This window comes from Pristiophorus japonicus, chromosome 11 (assembly GCF_044704955.1).
Source record: "Pristiophorus japonicus isolate sPriJap1 chromosome 11, sPriJap1.hap1, whole genome shotgun sequence".
Classification (NCBI taxonomy): domain Eukaryota; kingdom Metazoa; phylum Chordata; class Chondrichthyes; family Pristiophoridae; genus Pristiophorus; species Pristiophorus japonicus.
In genome coordinates, this window is record NC_091987.1 from 189,021,615 (window position 1) to 189,041,922 (window position 20,308).

Consider the following 20,308-nt stretch of genomic DNA (forward strand, 5'->3'; position numbering starts at 1 on the left):
CTGCCTTGATTTCAAGGGCAGTCACTCTCACCTCACCTCTGAAATTCAGTTCTTTTGTCCATGATTGGACCAAGGCTGTAATGAGGTCTGGAGCCTGGTGGTACCTAAACTGAGCATTAGTGAGCAGGCTACTGGTGGTGAGTAAGTGCCATTTGATAGCATTGTCAACGTCATCTTCCATCACTTTGCTGACGATTGAGAGTAGACTGATGGGGCAGTAACTGGCCTTGTTTGCAGATGTTTTATAATAGTTTATTATGGTTAGCTCATGTTACAGGAAGTATTGAAATATTGAGACTCATAAAGATCAGAATCACTTTTATTAGTTACGATGGGTTCAAGTTGTGATTTGCTGGATGTGCAGATAAGATGGAACCACATGTTACACCTATTCCATACAGAAACAAAATTGGTGCAAGATTCATGGAAGTATGAATAACCTGAATGAAGCACAACATCCAACATATTACTGATGCCATCAGTTTTTTATATCTGTGGCTTGATTTTCTTCTGCAGATGCTATTGTTTCCTTCTTGGCTGTGACAAAGGTTATCAGCTCTGTAAATGTTACCACACCGTGCACCATCTCTTCCTTCTCACAGTCGCCACTGCTGTTATCTAAAACATAAACAGAAAAAATAAACGTTGTTTAGGTCTTCAATGTTGTAAGCATTGATGATATGCTGAAATTCTGCACCTTGGACTATTCTCAGCCAAGAGGCTGGGTGGGTGACTTCTGCTAGTGTCACTATTCTTCCCTCGAATTTCTCTCTTACTCAAGGTACCATTCTAACTGGCAAGCCTTGGTCAATGCCCATTCTTCATGTATGAGTGAAGACTGGGCTAGAAATTCGCTGAGATACCGCCCCAGGCGAGGGTTGGAACAGGGGCGGTACAGGGTTGGCAGCTGCTCATGCCGGTATTTGCGCTACTTGACAATTTCAGTGTGTACAACGCCCCCGATACCGACCCGCTTTCAAAATGTGTTTTGCGCTGAACCTGTATCGCCCCCTAGTGACAGCACCAGAGAAAGCTGGCGTGCCGAGCTGTCGCGGAGGCGGTGAGGGAAGGAATGACTGCGTGAGGTAAGTGTGATTGTTTTTTTCTTTTTGCGATTTAACTTCATTTGGAGCGATTAATATATAGGGAATGCTTTTTGTGTTTCTTGTTGCGATTTTTTTAATTGCAGGAAGGCCTCTCTTAGGGCAGTATGGAACCGACTCCTTAGCTCTAGGAATTCAGTTGCTCACCCTGCCTAGTGTCCTGAGATAAGTGTGGAACACTTCCCTTAGTGCCCCACTTCACTACCAGGGTGCAGCTGCTGAATTTATTGGCTGCCAACAAAAACCCTTTCCCGGCACTAAATTTATCCACTGCCTGGCATTAACACCTCAAAAAAAAAAATGTCAACCTAATTTCCAGCCCATTAGTGAGTGCCAGCAGGTTATTTGGCCATGTAGTGTATCACAGCTAAGCCTAATCGTGTTCTCACTCAACATGCAACCTTTCTAGTAGGATTCACGAGACAGCAATCAGGAATGGGAACTCTTTGATTTGTTTCTCTTCCCTAGTCCAGAGGTACTGAGGGCAGCTAACATAGCCTAGATCAGGAATTAAACCTGGGACATTTTGATGTGTATGGCCTTGTACAACACCATGTGGTGCATTTTCCCATTAAACCATTGGAGGCTGAATCATATTCTAACTGGTTGATGAGATTCCTTTTCTTATTTCAGTGGTCTTCACCTCTGATCCAGAATTGACAGTTTCTGACATATTCTGACCTTAATGCTATCACTGAGGCGTTACTATAGTCAAAGCCATTTTATTTTTACTTTGGACTCTTTTCTAAAGAATAAGAAAGAACTAATACTACAAAAGACATAAAAAAACTAAAATGGATGTTTGATGATTTCAGGAGGAAATTAATTTAACTTCTACCATTGGAGAAACTGTCAGTGATATCAAAATATCCAAAGAATATTTATAGAACAGAATACAAAATGGTACAGTAGCATAAATAAAAGACAATTATGCTTCAGTAAAATACAGCTTATGAAGATGAATGAAACAGTTTTAAAAAAAGCCATATTCAGGCATTCATTTCTCCCCTATACTGATACTCCAATGTTTGCTCAATATTGACTAAAGTTCATCCATTAAGAGTTTTCATTCGAATCATAAAGAAGCCACTAAGGAACTGGGTCACACTGTGGGTTAGGATGTCTGTCAACTTTGGGGCCTGGATTTAAATCCGTTCTAGACTCTCTCTCCCAGCTATAAGGTTCTTAAGTAAAATTAGTTTGGACTGGACTTAACCAAGTTACTAGTTGGCATGAGTCCACAGCACAGAAATGACCATAAATTAACGTTAATCGATATTAAATTGGCAGTCTCAAGCAATCATAAACTTGGGGTTATGACAAGCAGAGATGGCATACTGTGGGCAGTAGGCCTCACTTTCTGAAATTGGGTTTATGCACCTAATTAGTCCTGTACAAGGTTTAGGCATAAAAATGTGAGAAATTATTTCCAATCTTTCAATTTCAAAAATATATATTTTAAATAGAAACATAGAAACATAGAAAATAGGTGCAGGAGTAGGCCATTCGACCCTTCAAGCCTGCACCACCATTCAATAAGATCATGGCTGATCATTCCCTCAGTACCCCTTTCCTGCTTTCTCTCCATACCCTTGATCCCTTTAGTCGTATGGGCCATATCTAACTCGCTCTTGAATATATCCAATGAACTGGCATCAACAACTCTCTGCAGTTGGGAATTCCACAGGTTAACAACTCTCTGAGTGAAGAAGTTTCTCCTCATCTCAGTCCTAAATGGCTTACCCCTTATCCTAAGACTGTGTCCCCTGGTTCTGGACTTCCCCATCATTGGGAACATTCTTCCCGCATCTAACCTGTCCAGTCCCGTCAGAATCTTATAAGTTTCTATGAGATCCCCTCTCATCCTTCTAAACTCCAGTGTATAAAGGCCCAGTTGATCCAATCTCTCCTCATATGTCAGTCCCGCCATCCCGGGAATCAGACTGATGAACCTTCGCTGCACTCCCTCAATAGCAAGAACGTCCTTCCTCAGATTAGGAGACCAAAACTGAACACAATATTCCAGGGGAGGCCTCACCAAGGCCCTGTACAACTACAGTAAGACCTCCCTGCTCCAATACTCAAATCCCCTAGCTATGAAGGCCAACATACCATTTGCCTTCTTCACTGGCTGCTGTACTTGCATGCCAACTTTCAATGACTGATGGACCATGACACCCAGGTCTCATTGCACCTCCACCTTTCAGAAGGCTGCCGCCATTCAGATATTATTCTGCCTTCGTGTTTTTGCCCCCAAAGTGGATAACCTCACATTTATCCACATTATACTACATCTGCCATGCATTTGCCCACTCGCCTAACCTGTCCAAGTCACCCTGCAGCCTTTTAGCGTCCTCCTCACAGCTCACACCAGTTTAGTGTCATCTGCAAACTTGGAGATATTACACTCAATCCCTCCATCTAAGTCATTAATGTATATTGTAAAGAGCTGGGGTCCCAGCACTGAGCCTTGCGGCACTCCACTAGTCACTGCCTGCCATTCTGAAAAGAACCCTTTTATCCCGACTCTCTGCTTCCTGTCTGCCAACCAGTTCTCTATCCACGTCAGTACATTATCCCCAATCCCATGTGCTATGATTTTGCACACCAATCTCTTGTGTGGAACCTTGTCAAAAGCCTTTTGAAAGTCCAAATACACCACATCCACTGGTTCTCCCTTGTCCACTCTACTAGTTACAGCCTCAAAAAATTCCAGAAGATTTGTCAAGCATGATTTCCCTTTCATAAATCCATGCTGACTTGGACCGATCCTATCACTGCTTTTCAAATGCGCTGCTATTTCATCTTTAATAATTGATTCCAACATTTCCCCACTACTGATGTCAGGCTAACCGGTCTATAATTATCCGTTTTCTCTCTCCCTCCTTTTTTAAACAGTGATGCAACATTAGCTACCCTCCAGTCCATAGGAACTGATCCAGAGTCGATAGACTGTTGGAAAATGATGAACAATGCATCTACTATTTCTATGGCCACTTCCTTAAGTACTCAGGGATGCAGACTATCAGGCCCCAGGGATTAATCGGCCTTCAATCCCATCAATTTCCCTAACACAATTTCCCGCTTTATAAGGATCTTCTTCAGTTCCTCCTCCTCACTAGACCCTCGGTCCCCTAGTATTTCCGGGAGGTTATTTGTGTCTTCCTTCATGAAAATAGAACCAAAGTATTTGTTTAATTGGTCCGCCATTTCTTTGTTCCCCATTATAAATTCACCTGAATCTGACTGCAACGGACCTATGTTTGTTTTCACTAATCATTTTCTCTTCACATATCTATAGAAGCTTTTGCAGTCAGTTTTTATGTTCCCAACAAGCTTCCTCTCATACTCTATTTTCCCCCTCCTAATTAAACCCTTTGTCCTCCTCTGCTGTATTACAAAATTCTCCCAGTCCTCAGGTTTGCTGCTTTTTCTGGCCAATTTATATGCTTCTTCCTTGGATTTAACACTATCCTTAATTTCCCTTGTTAGCCACAGTTGAGCCACCTTCCCCATTTAATTTTTTCTCTAGAGAGAGTCATGTAAAGCGCATGTGTATAAATATGCTGAGTGTGGATGTGAGCCATACTTATCAGAAAGGTCCTAGGTTTAATCTATAGTTTATGTTGTGGCTCAGTCCTCTTCACTGCCATGAAAATAACCTGGTGGGACAAATCATCTGTCCTTTATCGAACCTGTCTAATGTTCATTCTATTGAAATCTACCCTAGTGTGTTCCAGGAGATGCAAGATTACCTACTATTAATTACAATCCTGTGACTTCTAGACATTGGATGAGGACCAATATGAGGAATGGCCATTTGGGTGACGTCCAGAAGGACTAACATCCAAAACTCGAGTTGTTGTCTTCAGAAGACCAGCAGTAAATGGAGAAAATTTAGGAGGGGAAAAAATCTCTTGAGATTATATGTAAAAATGTTCAGTAAGATTGAAGTTACGAAATTAAGTTTATTTACTGGAGATAAAAATGCTTTTGCTCCCCTTTCAACAACTCCCACAAGATATTCTTTTTGGTCAGGAGGTTATAATGCTTCAACCTCCAGATATCTGCATACAGTTATACCCATAGATAATCTTGGATATAGTAGTTAAAGGTTTCCTCTATTCCACTGACAGATCTAATGAATAAAACATTCTAGTCCTTTAAAATAATCTTTGAGTGCTGTTATCACTTGAAGATGTAATTCAAACACTGCTCATTGAGCTGAGAGACTAATATTCATGTTGTAACTGTAAGTTTACTGAATTTAAATACTTTCTAAATTTATACAATATATTTTGTTACAAAATGAATCACGCTAGTATGAATAGACATACAATTGTCAGACCAAAGTGAATATAATAGGATAGAATTTATCTACATTTTAACATCCACAGAAAGGCTTGGATTTATATAGCACCTTTCACGACCACCGGACATCTCAAAGTGCTTTACAGTCAGTGAAATACTTTTGGAGTGTAGTCACTGTTGTAATGTAGGAAACGCGGCAGCCAATTTGCGCACAAGTATGCTCCCACAAACAGTAATGTGTTAATGACCAGATAATCTGTGTTGTTATGTTGATTGAGGGATAAATATTGGCCAGGGCACCAGGGATAACTCCCCTGCTCTTCTTCGAAATAGTGCCATGGGACTGTTTACATTCATTTGAGAGAGCTGACGGGACCTCGTTTGAACATCTCATCTGAAAGACAGCACCTTCAACAGTGCAGCTTTCCCTCAGTACTGCACTGGAGTGTCAGCCTAGATTTTTTGTACTCAAGTCCTGGAGTGGGACTTGAACCCACAACCTTCTGACTCAGGCGAGAGTGCTAACCACTGAGCCACAGCTGACAGTGCTAACAGTAACACCCACAGTAACATGAGATTACTGCACTCTGCAATCTATTCACACAAGTTCAATTTAAAGGTCTACGGTCTGTATGACAGAAAAAGTAACTGAGCTTTTAATTTGGCTGATATTTCAGAAAAGGCATGGGTTTCCCACTGAAGTATTTTTGCTGCACAATTTCAAGAGACAATGGAATAATGACATGTCACAATACCACTGGTCTGAATTTCATAGACCTTGTGCCAGTCAGACACATTCGTTACGCAATCGTTTCTATGGCTGTATTTATACAGCGTGATTCCTATCAGTGACAAAAAGCTGTGCTGTATTTAAAACCAACTCAATGAAACCAACCACGACTTACAGTGATTTTTTTCACAAACGATTAAGACAAAATGATTCAGCGCCAAAGTCTGATAGATTTTTCCAAGAGTGTCACTTAAACTCACCTATTGAAAAAAACAAACAGTTAAACAGAGACACAGGCATATTGTCATTATGTTTGAAGTTGTGACAAGTCATAATATTGTCAGCTACCTTTATTAACAAAATTAAAATGTGAAAAATCTTTTCTTGTATTTTGAAAGTACTAATTGTCTGCAGATGATAGACTGAACTGCCACATTAACCCAGTGAGTAACAATGATACTGATAGTTAACGCACATCACAGATGTGCTCCTGCCCAAAAATAAAAGTCTAAATCAATGTGTATTGATTAGGTAACACCAAGTTTGGGTTGTATAGATTGTTGTCCAGTTGTACAGGGCCTTGGTGAGGCCTCATCTGGAATATTGTGTTCAGTTTTGGTCTCCTAATCTGAGGAAGGACATTCTTGCTATTGAGGGAGTTCAGCGAAGATTCACCAGACTGATTTCTGGGATGGCGGGACTGACATATGAGGAGAGACGGGATCAACTGGGCCTGTATTCACTGGAGTTTAGAAGAATGAGAGGGGATCTCATAGAAACATATAAAATTCTGACGGGATGGTCAGGTTAGATGCAGGAAGAATGTTCCCGATGTTGGGGAAGTCCAGAACCAGGGGTCACAGTCTAAGGATAAGGGGTAAGCCATTTAGGACCAAGATGAGGAGAAACCTCTTCACTCAGAGAGTTGTTAACCTCTGGAATTCTCTACCGCAGAGAGTTGTTGATGCCAGTTCGTTAGATATATTCAAGAAGGAGTTAGATATGGCCCTGATGGCTAAAGGGATCAAGGGGTATGGAGAGAAAGCAGGAAAGTGGTACTGAGGTGAAGGATCAGCCATGATCTTCCGTGAATACTCGGGGTTCAAAGGTCTAGTGACCCTCTGGATCAGTTCCTATGGACTGGAGAGTAGCTAATGTAACACCACTTTTTAAAAAAGGAGGGAGAGAGAAAGCAGGGAATTATAGACCGGTCAGCCTGACATCGGTGATGGGGAAATGTTGGAATCAATTATTAAAGATGTAATAACAGCACATTTGCAAAGCAGTGACAGGATCGGTCCAATTCAGCATGGATTTATGAAAAGGAAATCATGCTTGACAAATCTAGAATTTTTTGAGGATGTAACGAGTAGAGTGGACAAGAGAGAACCAGTAGATGTGGTGTATTGGACTTTCAAAAGGCTTTTGACAAGGTCACACACCAGAGATTAGTGTGCAAAATCAAAGCACATGGTATTGGGGGTAATGTATTGACGTGGATAGAAAACTGGTTGGCAGACAGGAAGCAGAGAGTCGAATAAACGAGTCCCTTTCAGAAAGGTAGGCAGTGACCAGTGGAGTGCCGCAGGGTTCAGTGCTGAGACCCCAGCTATTTACAATATACATCAATGATTTAGATGAAGGAATTGAATGTAATATCTCCAAGTTTGCAGATGACACTAAGTTGGGTGGTGGTGTGAGCTGTGAGCTGTGAGGAGGATGCTAAGAGGCTGCAGGGTGATTTGGACAGGTTAGGTGAGTGGGCAAATGCATGGCAGATGCAGTACAATGTGGATAAATGTGAGGTTATCCACTTTGGTGGCAAAAACAGGAAGACAGAATATTACCTGAATGGTGACAGATTAGGAAAAGGGGAGGTGCAACGAGATCTGGTACATCAGTCATTGAAAGTTGGCATGCAGGTACATCAGGCGGCGTAGAAGGCAAATGGCATGTTGGCCTTCATAGCTAGAGGATTTAAGTATAGCAACAGGGAGGTCTTACTGCAGTTGCACAGAGCCTTGGTGAGGACTCACCTGGAATATTGTGTTCAGTTTTGGTCTCCTAATCTGATGAAGGACATTCTTGCTATTGAGGGAGTACAGCAAAGGTTCACCAGACTGATTCCCGGGATGGTAGGACTGACATATGAGGAGAGATTGGATCAACTGGACTTGTATCTATTGGAGTTTAGAAGAATGAAAAGGGATCTCATAGAAACATATAAAATTCTGACGGGATTGGACAGGTTAGAGGCAGGAAGAATGTTCCCGTTGCTGGTGATTTCCAGAACCAGGGGTCACATTCTAAGAATAAGGGGTAAGCCATTTAGGACCGAGATGAGGAGAAACTTCTTCACTCAGAGAGTGGTTAACCTGTGGAATTCTCTACCGCAGAAAGTTGTTCAGGCCAGTTCATTAGATATATTCAAAAGGGAGTTAGATGTGGCCCTTAGGCTAAAGGGATCAAGGGGTATGGGAAGAAAGCAGTAAAGGGGTACTGAGATTGGTTGATCAGCCATGATCTTATTGAATGGCAGTGCAGGCTGTAAGGGCCGAATGGCCTGCTCCTGCAACAATTTCTATGTTTCTATGTTTCTATCTTATCGAATGGCAGTGCAGGCTCGAAGGGTTGAATGACCTACTCCTACACCTATTTTCTATGTGTAATGTCTGTAAGCGTGTAATGTTTGTAGCTCCACACTATGGATGTGGACGTATAATGTACTGCAATTGCACAGTTAATAATTAAACAGAATCAGGCAGATTTCCTGAGGCTTCCGTGAGAGCTGCTGCCATGTAGGAAGCTTTGTGTGCTTGTGCTCTGTGAATATATCACATTTCGCGGCGAGATGAATTTTTCGAATGATTTAAAGCTTAAATTTTGTTGGTGAAGGATTCAGCCAGCCGACAGAGAGACTTTGGAAGTTTCTGTCTTTGGAAAAAGCTAAAAAATCCGAGGTAAAATACAGCACACGGTGTGAACAGCTAGAGATTAAAATGGCAGGTGGGGGAATATAGACATGACCTGGAACGTTTTAAAGCATATGTGGATCAGCTAGAAATGTATTTCACTGCAAATAAGATAATCGAAGTTCCAGACAATGCAGTCCAGAACAGGGCTGTGTTGGAACGTAAGAAAGCGATCTTCTTATCGGAGGCGGGTCCGGCATTGTACGAAACCCTTGTAAATCTGCTTGTGCCTGACGAGCCAAAGGACACAACGCTTAAAGAGATTTTAACGAAGCTGGAGCAGCACTATTATGCCAAACCGTTAGAAATTGCTGAAAGCTATCGTTTTGGGATTCGGAATCAAAAAGCTGATGAAAGTATCAATGATTACATCGTAGCATTAAAAAAGCTACTGATGCACTGTAATTTTGGAAACTTTCAAAACCGAGCATTACGGGATTGTTTTGTTTGTGGGGTGAAAAATGATGCGATCAGAAGGAAGTTATTGACGATGGATTACTTGACTTTTGAGATTGCTTGTTAGATAGCGAGGTCGATGGGCATGGCCGAACAATATTCCCAAGAATTAAATAATAATTATGGTCGTCAGTCAACCGAGGTAAGTCACCTGCAGGTTCAAAGTAAAAGACGGTGGGGGCCCAAAGTCTCCGAAACTGGAAATTCTAACAGAGCATCGAAGTTATGCTATAGGTGCCTGGGACAACACATTGCTCAAAGTTGTCCATATGTGAAGGCAGAGTGTTTCTTCTGCAGAAAGACTGGGCATCTTGAGAAGGCATGCAGACTGAAGGGTAAACCAGCTTCCAAAGCTATGAGTCCAGCATTCAAAGCTCTGAGTAGAAATTCCAATAGACTACATAGCATGGAAGAACAACAACAGGGCGAGGAGACGTTAGAGTTACACGTCATCAGGAGCACGAGGTTAATGGACAGCGATTCTGAAAGCATCAAAATCCACATAGATGTTGTGGGATTCAAGATACCAATGGAAATTGACATGGGTGCATCCGTGAGTGCAGTACCGGAGTCGTTGTACCTCGACAAATTGCGTGATTTTTAACTGGAGAAATCCAAGATAGAGCTGCGAGGCTATTCGGGAGAGAAAATTCCTGTGGTAGTTCGTATCACCGTACCGGTGAAATATAGATAAATTTCAGAACTTACCTCTGATATTAGTGAAAGGAGACAAGCCTGCCTTACTAAGAAGAAATTGGTTGAGCTCACTGAAGCTGGATTGGAGTAAGATTTTCTGTGTGGACGCGTGATTTTCATCAACGGATGAGGTTTTCAAGAAGTATCCGAAGGTGCTCTGCGAAACGGGCCGTCCAATCCAAGGGTTCAAGGCAAGTGTCAGGGTACAGAAGGATGCTAGATCGGTTTACCACAAGTAACGTTCCGTACCATATGCACTCAAGGAGAAAGTTGAGCAAGAACTCAAAAGACTAGAGACTGAGAACATTATTTGTAAGATAGATCGATGTAATTGGGCTACACCCATTGTTATTGTACCCAAGTCCGATGGTAAGATAAGATTGTGTGGTGATTATAAAGTAACCGTAAACCAGACTCTCGAGGGTAATGTCCCCAATACACTGCTGAATATAGAAGACTTGTTCACAACACTGACAGGTGGTCAGATCTTCTCAAAACTGGATCTTATGAATGCCTACTTACAGCTTGAACTAGATGAGGAGTCCAAGTCATGTTTGACTATAAATACTCATCTAGGCCTATATCAATTTAATAGGCTACCATTTGGAGAGTCTTCCGCCCCTGCCATATTCTAAGGGGTGATGAACCAGATTTTGCAAGGTATTGAAGGGGTAGGATGTTATTTGGATGACATACTAATTTCAGCACCAAATATGCAAATTCATAATAACATATTGAATGAAGTCCTCAAACGGCTAGAGAAGCACAGAGTACGAGTGTCTGCTCATAAGTGTGAGTTATTTAAAAACTCAGTGGAGAACTTAGCGTACAGAGTAGACAAAGATTGTTTACATCCATCCAACCATGGAAAAATTGGATGCAATCACAAATGCACCTACTCCCAGGAATGTCACTGAACTTCGTTCATTCTTGGGTCTTTTGAACTATTATGGGAAATTCCCACCAAATTTGGTTACAGTATTACATCCACTGAATGAACTTTTGAAAAAACAGGTCCATTGGAAGTAGTCCAAAAGAATGCGATACAGTATTCAAGGAGTGTAAAAGCAAATCGGTAGTGAGCACCATGTTAGTTCACTATGACATATCTAAGGAGATTAAGCTAGCATGTGATGCCTCTCCGTATGGAGTTGGGGCAGTAATCTCTCATGTATAAAGTAGTGGGGAGGAGAGACCAATTGCTTTTGCTTCACGCACTCTCAGTGCCAGTGAGAGTAATTATGCGCAAATTGGAAGGGAAGCATTAGCATTAATTTTTAGGGTCAAGATGTTTCACAAATACTTGTATGGTCGTAAGTTTACCATCGTTACGGAAATAAACCCCTAAAAGCAATCCTCCATCCAAAGTTCCCAGTTCCAACATTAGCTGCAGCCCGAATGCAGATATGGGCTTTGATTTTGTCAGCATATACATATGATATTGAATACAGACGATCAGCTGATCACAATAATGTTGATGCAATGTTTAGATTGCCTTCCCCATCACAAGTTACACCCGATAGGGAAGAAGTGTTTTATTTTTCATACATTGAAGAACTGCCAGTCACAGCTGAAGAGATTGGTAGAGCAACCAAACGCGACCCAGTGATGTCAAAGGTGTATGAGTATATTGCAAATGGATGGTCAAACCAGGTAACAGACAAAGATACACATCCATTCTTCAGTCGTAGGAATGAATTATCAGTCGATAAAGATTGTATCATGTGGTGTGCAAGAGTGGTTATACCAAATAAATTCAGGTCCAAATTACTAGGAGACCTCCATGACTAGCACCTGGGAATGTGCTTGACCAAGAGTTTTGCACGCAGTTATTTATGGTGGCCAGGTCTTGATAAAGATATAGAGTACATCGTGAGTCAGTGTATGACATGTCAATCGGTAAGCAAGCAACCACCATCAGTACCATTACAGCCATGGAAATGGCCTCCCAGGGTGTGGCAAAGGCTACATATTGATTTTGCTGAGTTAGAAGGACAACAATTGTTCATTGTGATTGATAGCCATTCCAAGTGGGTTGAGGTGTTTCCAATGTGGAAAATAACAAGTAAAACATTGGACATTTTGCGAAAATTATTTTCTTCATTTGGCCTTCCTGAAGAGATTGTTTCAGATAATGGACCACAATTTCGTTCAGAAGAATTTGCACAATTCATGAGCAAAAATGGTGTGAAACATCCTGCTTTGAATGGTGCAGCAGAGCGCACTGTACAATTGTAAAACGTGCCCTCATAAAACAAATGTTAGATCCAAATCCAAGGAAACGACAGTTGTCATTGGATCACAAATTGGTTAATTTTTTGATTATATATCGAAACACTCCTCATATAACTACTGGTAGAACACTAGCAGAGTTGTTTCTCAAACAACAGCCATGAACCAGATTCTCGTTGTTAAAGCCAAATTTGGCACAGTCTGTAGAAGAGTCACAATTAAGACAGAAAGAGAATCATGATAGAGGTAGAGTAAAAGAGAGAAGTGTGAAATTAAACCAGAAGGTGAGAGTGAAGAACCATCACCATAAATGGTTGAAGTGGTTACCAAGAAAAGTGGTGAAGATATGTGGTTGGTCCTTGCACATATTTGGTAAAGATGTTTGATAATGGACAGGTTTGGTTTGTTCATATTGATCATATTTTACCTACAGACATGGAAGAAGTTGAAGGTGGGAATGATTCAATTATTTCTGACTCATCAGGTAGATTTGATACACCAGTAGCAAATCCTAAATCCAATGTACTGGAAACAAATCCAGGAGAGAATCAGAATGAAAGTCTGAGTCCGAGTCAGGAAAACAAAGAGCTTGACGTTAGAGTGAGTTCAAATGAAAATCAAGGAAATTCCGTGGAGGAAAACGTTCCTCAGGATGAGCCTCGAATGAGTTTAGATTCGACACCATGTTTGGAAAGTTCTGTTCGAAACAGAAAACAAGTGGTAAAGTTAAATTTGTAAATATGGAAACAAATAAGTTTATATCCTGTGTTATGTATAAATATGAAAGTTATGTATGATGTTTGTTATAATAACTCCTTCATTAAGGAGGGAGAAGTGTAATGTTTGTAAGCTTGTAATGTTTGTAGCTCCACACTATGGGTGTGGACGTATTGTGTACTGCAATTGCACAGTTAATAATTAAACAGAACCAGGCAGATTTCCGGAGGCTTCCGAAAGAGCTGCCTGCCATGTAGGAAGCTGTGGGTGCTGTGCCCTGTGAATATATCACACTATGTTTCTATGTTTCTATGTAAGAAGAAGGGAAAACTGAGAGGCAAAAAGGTCTTCAGCTTTAGAGTAATCCACACCTCAACACAATGAAGATGTACTTAACTGAGCACATAACTCAACAAGCAAATGCTAATTTTTAGTAGCCAGAGAAATAAAACACAAAATGAAAATGATCAAAGCATTTCCTGTCAGAATGACAGCCAATTGTTTTTTTAATGTTCTCAACTTACCTTGTTGTGTCACAGTACCACACTCTAATAATACAGCAATAAAGACACTCAAATAACAGAAGAGATTTTATTGCTGCAACATGAGCATTAAGGTGTCAGCCTTGGCTCATCGTTATGTGTTAGAGTGTCACAATTATATAAGTACATCTCAAGATAAGGAAAGAAATGCAATAAATAACATTTCAATTTTCAAGCTAAGATGAAGAAAGCAGTGACTGAATCTTCCTTCCTAAAACACTGTTTATATGCTCCACCTGGTGGTAAGATGGTAGAAATTATTGAAAAAATATTAAAGTAATCATGGTGCACTAACACAGTGCTGTAACCACGTCTCAAATGTCTACAGGGCTGCACCGATAGAACTGCTGGGTCTATTCCTCGATGACCCATCCAGTGGAACCAGTTCATGTTAGAGAAAAAAATTGGGGTTATTTTTGAATTGTCAGTGATTTTTGTGTAAACGTTTTATAACATGGCCTCTGACTACCCAGATATTAACTGTTTAATCGATAGCTTGATAGATTTTTGGATATTAAGAGAATCAAGGGATATGGGGATAGTGCAGGAAAGTGGAGTTGAGATAGAAGATCAGCCATGATCTTATTGAATGGAGGAGTAGGCTCAAGGGGCCGAATTCTTACGTTCTTATGTTCGTAAAGAGCCTTGATGTACAAAAAGAAACCAGAATACCTTCGAATAAAGGTCCGACTTATTTAATTTGTCATTCAAGGGATAACTTTTCATTGAAGAGTTTTAAATTGATGTTACCTTAATTGTCACAAATTGTCACAAACGTATTAAGCTTTAAATTTGAATTTTATTTTCTAACCATATCCAGTGATAGATAAATCTGCATTAAAACAATGGTTAATAAGTATTTCATAAATATACTGCTCAGTTAAATCAAAGCGATTCCAACCTCACAGAATGTACATGCGGGTCACATGGAGAATCCCCTACCTTTTTGAACTGCTTGTAAATGATTTTAGAGACTGGATCGGTGAGCTGCAGTTTTCCTTCATCAGCTGATGATGTAATATTTCCCAGAGTGACTATACCCAACACAATGCTGCAGACAAATTAAGAACAATGATTAGCCATTTACATGTGAAAATACCAGTCACACTGATAGTCTGCAACAGGTTTGTATTTCAAAAGCAAACCAGCTGTATGGTGTCACATTGCGGAACTATTGACAGTGTTGAAAGTGATTTCCAGCTGGCTCTCACTGTGTTTTGTCATTACAATCAGAAAACTGGAATTGTCAAACACCAGACAATAAACTTCATTCCATTAATGTCCAAGTATTTTCACAATCAAGCAGTGTAATATTTCATGTCAGTCATATAATGGATGTCCATAATAAATCATATGAGCCTCGCTCTGTTTTTGATCAAAGCTGGAAACCAGCCTCAAATTTAAATGCTTCTATTTAAAGAAAAAAAGACTTTGATTTATATAGCGCCTTTCACGACCACCTGACGTCTTAAAGCACTTTCCAGCCAATGGAGTACTTTTGGGGTGTAGTCATTGTTGTAATGTAGGAAACGTGGCACAGACAGCAATATGATAATGACCAGATAACCTGTTTTTGTTATGTTGATTGAGAGATAAATATTGGCCAGGACACCAGAGATAACTCCCCTGCTCTTCTTCACTTAAGAGATCAGACGGGGCCTCAGTTTAACGTTTCATCCGAAAGGCAGCACCTCCGACAGTGTAGCACTCCCTCAGCAATGTGCTGGAGTGTAAGCCTTGCTATTTTGTGCTCAAATCCCTGGAGAGGGACTTGAACCCATAACTTTTTGACTCAGAGGAGAGAGTGCTGCCCACTGAGCCACAGTGACACTGACATATTTTAAATAGGCGCTGAAGAGTTTCATTCTTGCTGCTATTCTGCGAACAATGGGATAAGAAAGTTGTGCACAAGCTGCAGAGAAGATAATTTATTTCATAAGGTCTGCAGTTGTAAATAGCTTGGACTGATTGAAGGTAATGGGAAAGATCGCGTGAAGTCATTTTGGCAATTGCTCAGGAAAGCAGAATGTTTCAAACACTTTTTTCGCATTACTATCTATCTATCTATTTATCTATCTATTTATCTATCATCTACACATTATAAATTCCAAACTTATACAAATCTATAAAATATTACAAAAATATTAGTTGCCAGGAATCAGTAACAAAGCAAAGATGTTCGCTGCTGGTCCCGAAGTAAGCTTCGCACAAAGATCTCACAATCTCTGTGTCGAGAAGTTTGGGTTTTCCAATGCGCAATTCAAATCAGCTTAGTGGGAATCCCATAGTGTGAGCTGCTGTGACATCAACAAACTGTCTAAACAGCCAATCGAAATGCAGAATTCGCACAGACAACCAGGAAGTGGGTAAGCTCTTAAAATGTTAACTTTTCAAAAATGTTAGAGAAAGCAAAACAAAGATGGGGGCTTTCTCATTGGGAAAAAAGGCAAACCTGGAATAAAGGTAGGCAAACTTGTTTTTTAAAAAGTACATTTTTTTTAAATCTTAAAAATTTTAATTCTTATTAAATTTGGTAAATTTGTCACTGAACAAAATTAAAAGTAGGTTTTCAGGGCCATAACCTTGGCTTAGCAGTCAATATGCTGTTAAAACCCCAGTTACACCTAATTCCTTTGGGTCTAACTTTTAACGGGATATTTACCAGCAAAATTACTGCAGAAGAGCCAACATTTTTGTCCGTTTCCATTATTGGAGAAATTTCACTGATTGCTCTCAAATCATGTGGGGCGACGGGCACATGTGGTGGGGGCAGCACACAGCGCACCCTGAGGGGGAGCAGTGAATGATAGACCGCAACTTTAGGATTTCCACTTTGGGCTGCGCATACGTTAAATCCTGAAGTTGCGATCAGTCACAGGCTGCCAGTAGTTGATAGATTCCATTTGAAAAAGCTCTTAAAAATTCTTGTTATACACAAATGATGAAAATAATTACATAGAGTAATAGGGAACTGAAGCATACATTTTATTCTGATATAAAGTCAGCGACTTAAAACGTTAACTCTGTTTCTCTCTCCACCAATGCTGAGCATTTCCAGCATTTTCTGTTTTTATTTCAGATTTCCTGCATTTGCAGTATTTGGCTTTTGTATAGATTTTATACCATTTGCATGTGAATTCTATATCAACGTTAAAATATCCTTTAGCTACGTTTGTGGTGCAATTAATTATTTCTTCTTAGAAAATTGTCACTTTCACCATAAATTAATATTAAAGGCAGTACCTACCCACTGGAGTCAACGACCACTGCATTGTCCAAGTACTTCGCTTTGAGGATCTGCATGATGTCCTGGCAGGTGATTGTGGGAAGGACAGTCAGAGCTGTGGGAAGCTTCATTTGATTGATCGGTTTATTCCACCAACTACAAAAACCAAAAGAAACCACAAATCAATTCAATTATCAAAAGACTTGAGATAAAGTACCACAACCCTTCCTGTCATCCCATTATCATCTCTTGTAAACATAGAAACATAGAAAATAGGTGCAGGAGTAAGCCATTCGGCCCTTCTAGCCTGCACCGCCATTCAATGAGTTCATGGCTGAACATGCAACTTCAGTACCCTATTCCTGCTTTCTCGCCATACCCCTTGATCCCTCTAGTAGTAAGGACTTTATCTAACTCCTTTTTGAATATATTTAGTGAATTGGCCTCAACAACTTTCTGTGGTAGAGAATTCCACAGGTTCACCACTCTCTGGGTGAAGAAGTTTCTCCTCATCTCGGTCCTAAATGGCTTATCCTTAGACTGTGACCCCTGGTTCTGGACTTCCCCAACATTGGGAACATTCTTCCTGCATCTAACCTGTCTAAACCCATCAGAATTTTAAACGTTTCTATGAGGTCCCCTCTCATTCGTCTGAACTCCAGTGAATACAAGCCCAGTTGATCCAATCTTTCTTAATAGGTCAGTCCCGCCATCCCGGGAATCAGTCTGGTGAACCTTCGCTGCACTCCCTCAATAGCAAGAATGTCCTTCCTCAGGTTAGGAGACCAAAACTGTACACAATACTCCAAGTGTGGCCTCACCAAGGCCCTGTACAACTGTAGCAACACCTCCCTGCCCCTGTACTCAAATCCCCTCGCTATGAAGGCCAACATGCCATTTGCTTTCTTAACCGCCTGCTGTACCTGCATGCCAACCTTCAATGACTGATGTACCATGACACCCAGGTCTCATTGTACCTCCCCTTTTCCTAATCTGTCACCATTCAGATAATAGTCTGTCTCTCTGTTTTTAGCACCAAAGTGGATAACCTCACATTTATCCACATTATACTTCATCTGCCATGCATTTTCCCACTCACCTAACCTATCCAAGTCGCTCTGCAGCCTCATAGCATCCTCCTCGCAGCTCACACTGCCACCCAACTTAGTGTCATCCGCAAATTTGGAGCTACTACATTTAATCCCCTCGTCTAAATCATTAATGTACAGTGTAAACAGCTGGGGCCCCAGCACAGAACCTTGCAGTACCCCACTAGTCACTGCCTGCCATTCTGAAAAGTCCCCATTTACTCCTACTCTTTGCTTCCTGTCTGACAACCAGTTCTCAATCCATGTCAGCACACTACCCCCAATCCCATGTGCTTTAACTTTGCACATTAATCTCTTGTGTGGGACCCAAGTCGAAAGCTTTCTGAAAGTCCAAATACACCACATCAACTGGTTCTCCCTTGTCCACTCTACTGGAAATATCCTCAAAAAATTCCAGAAGATTTGTCAAGCATGATTTCCCTTTCACAAATCCATGCTGACTTGGACCTATCATGTCACCTCTTTCCAAATGCACTGCTATGATATCTTTAATAATTGATTCCATCATTTTACCCACTTCCGATGTCAGGCTGACTGGTCTATAATTCCCTGTTTTCTCTCTCCCTCCTTTTTTAAAAAGTGGGGTTACATTGGCTACCCTCCACTTGATAGGAACTGATCCAGAGTCAATGGAATGTTGGAAAATTACTGTCAATGCATTCGCTATTTCCAAGGCCACCTCCTTAAGTACTCTGGGATGCAGTCCAATAAGCCCTGGGGATTTATCGGCTTTCAATCCCATCAATTTCCACAACACAATTTACCGACTAATAAGGATTTCCCTCAGTTCCTCCTCCTTACTAGACCCTCTGACCCCTTTTATATCCGGAAGGTTGTTTGTGTCATCCTTAGTGAATACCGAACCAAAGTACTTGTTCAATTGGTCCGCCATTTCTCTATTCCCCGTTATGACTTCCCCTGATTCTGACTGCAGGGGACCTATGTTTGTCTTTACTAACCTTTTTCTTTTTACATATCTATAGAAACTTTTGCAATCCGTCTTAATGTTCCCTGCAAGCTTCTTCTCGTACTGCATTTTCCCTGCCCTAATCAAACCCTTTGTCCTCCTCTACTGAGTTCTAAATTTCTCCCAGTCCCCGGGTTCGCTGCTATTTCTGGCCAATTTGTATGCCACTTCCTTGGCTTTAATACTATCCCTGATTTCCCTTGATAGCCACGGTTGAGCCACCTTCCCTTTTTTATTTTTACGCCAGACAGGAATGTACAATTGTTGTAGTTCATCCATGCGGTCTCTAAATGTCTGCCATTGCCCATCCACAGTCAACCCCTTAAGTATCATTCGCCAATCTATCCTAGCCAATTCATGCCTTATACCTTCAAAGTTAGCCTTCTTTAAGTTCTGGACCATGGTCTCTGAATTAACTGTTTCATTCTCCATCCTAATGCAGAATTCCACCATATTATGGTCACTCTTCCCCAAGGGGCCTCGCACAATTAATCCTCTCTCAATTACACAACACCCAATCTAAGATGGCTTCCCCCTAGTTGGTTCCTCGACATATTGGTCTAGAAAACCATCCCTTATGCACTCCAGGAATTCCTCCTCCACCGTATTGCTTCCAGTTTGGTTAGCCCAATCTATGTGCATATTAAAGTCACCCATTATAACTGCTGCACTTTTATTGCATGCACCCCTAATTTCCTGTTTGATGCCCTCCCTAACATCACTACTACTGTTTGGAGGTCTGTACACAACTCCCACTAACGTTTTTTGCCCTTTGATGTTCTGTAGTCGTAGAATTCTTCATTATAGCCATAGGGAGGTTTTAATTGGGTCAGATGGTTTCGGAGTTTATAAGACTAAGTGAAATACTCACATTTTGAACATTTAGCAGTCATTGCTATTCCTGGTATTTCGATTGCTGTATCAGTGGAATACCTACATCTGGAAACCTGAGGTGAGGTATATCTGATAAATCCACCAATATTTTATTCAGATCCACCATTAAAATAATATTTCTATAATTTTAAGGTGGAGGTGTTGCTTTCTGAGATGTTGACCTATTCCTATGTATGAAAATCTTTGTTTACAATCATTACCTGATAAGTGAGACAGAGAATCTTTTGATTACTGATACCTCAGCACATCGGAGAAGCAGTCAGTTAACTTTGATTCTGTACCTTTCTTGCTCACAGTCTGCACGCAGAAACCCCTTCTGTTCCATCCAATTGTCACTGAGAAATCTTGACCTG

The 20,308-nt window shown here is 40.8% G+C and overlaps 1 protein-coding gene across 1 annotated transcript in view; it reads right to left on the minus strand.

Moving 5' to 3' along the window:
- Positions 1–278: 278 nt before the first annotated feature.
- LOC139275891 (cystathionine beta-synthase-like protein) overlaps positions 279–20,308 on the minus strand; it is a 65,235-nt gene continuing 45,205 nt past the window's right edge. Inside the window, exons 13-18 of the mRNA XM_070893114.1 lie at positions 20,237–20,305; positions 19,054–19,071; positions 17,007–17,141; positions 14,702–14,810; positions 6,320–6,404; positions 279–618 (exon numbers count right to left, since the gene is read on the minus strand). Coding sequence (XP_070749215.1) covers positions 479–618; positions 6,320–6,404; positions 14,702–14,810; positions 17,007–17,141; positions 19,054–19,071; positions 20,237–20,305 — 556 coding nt within the window. The 3' untranslated portion in view covers positions 279–478. The remainder of the gene's footprint in view (positions 619–6,319; positions 6,405–14,701; positions 14,811–17,006; positions 17,142–19,053; positions 19,072–20,236; positions 20,306–20,308) is intronic.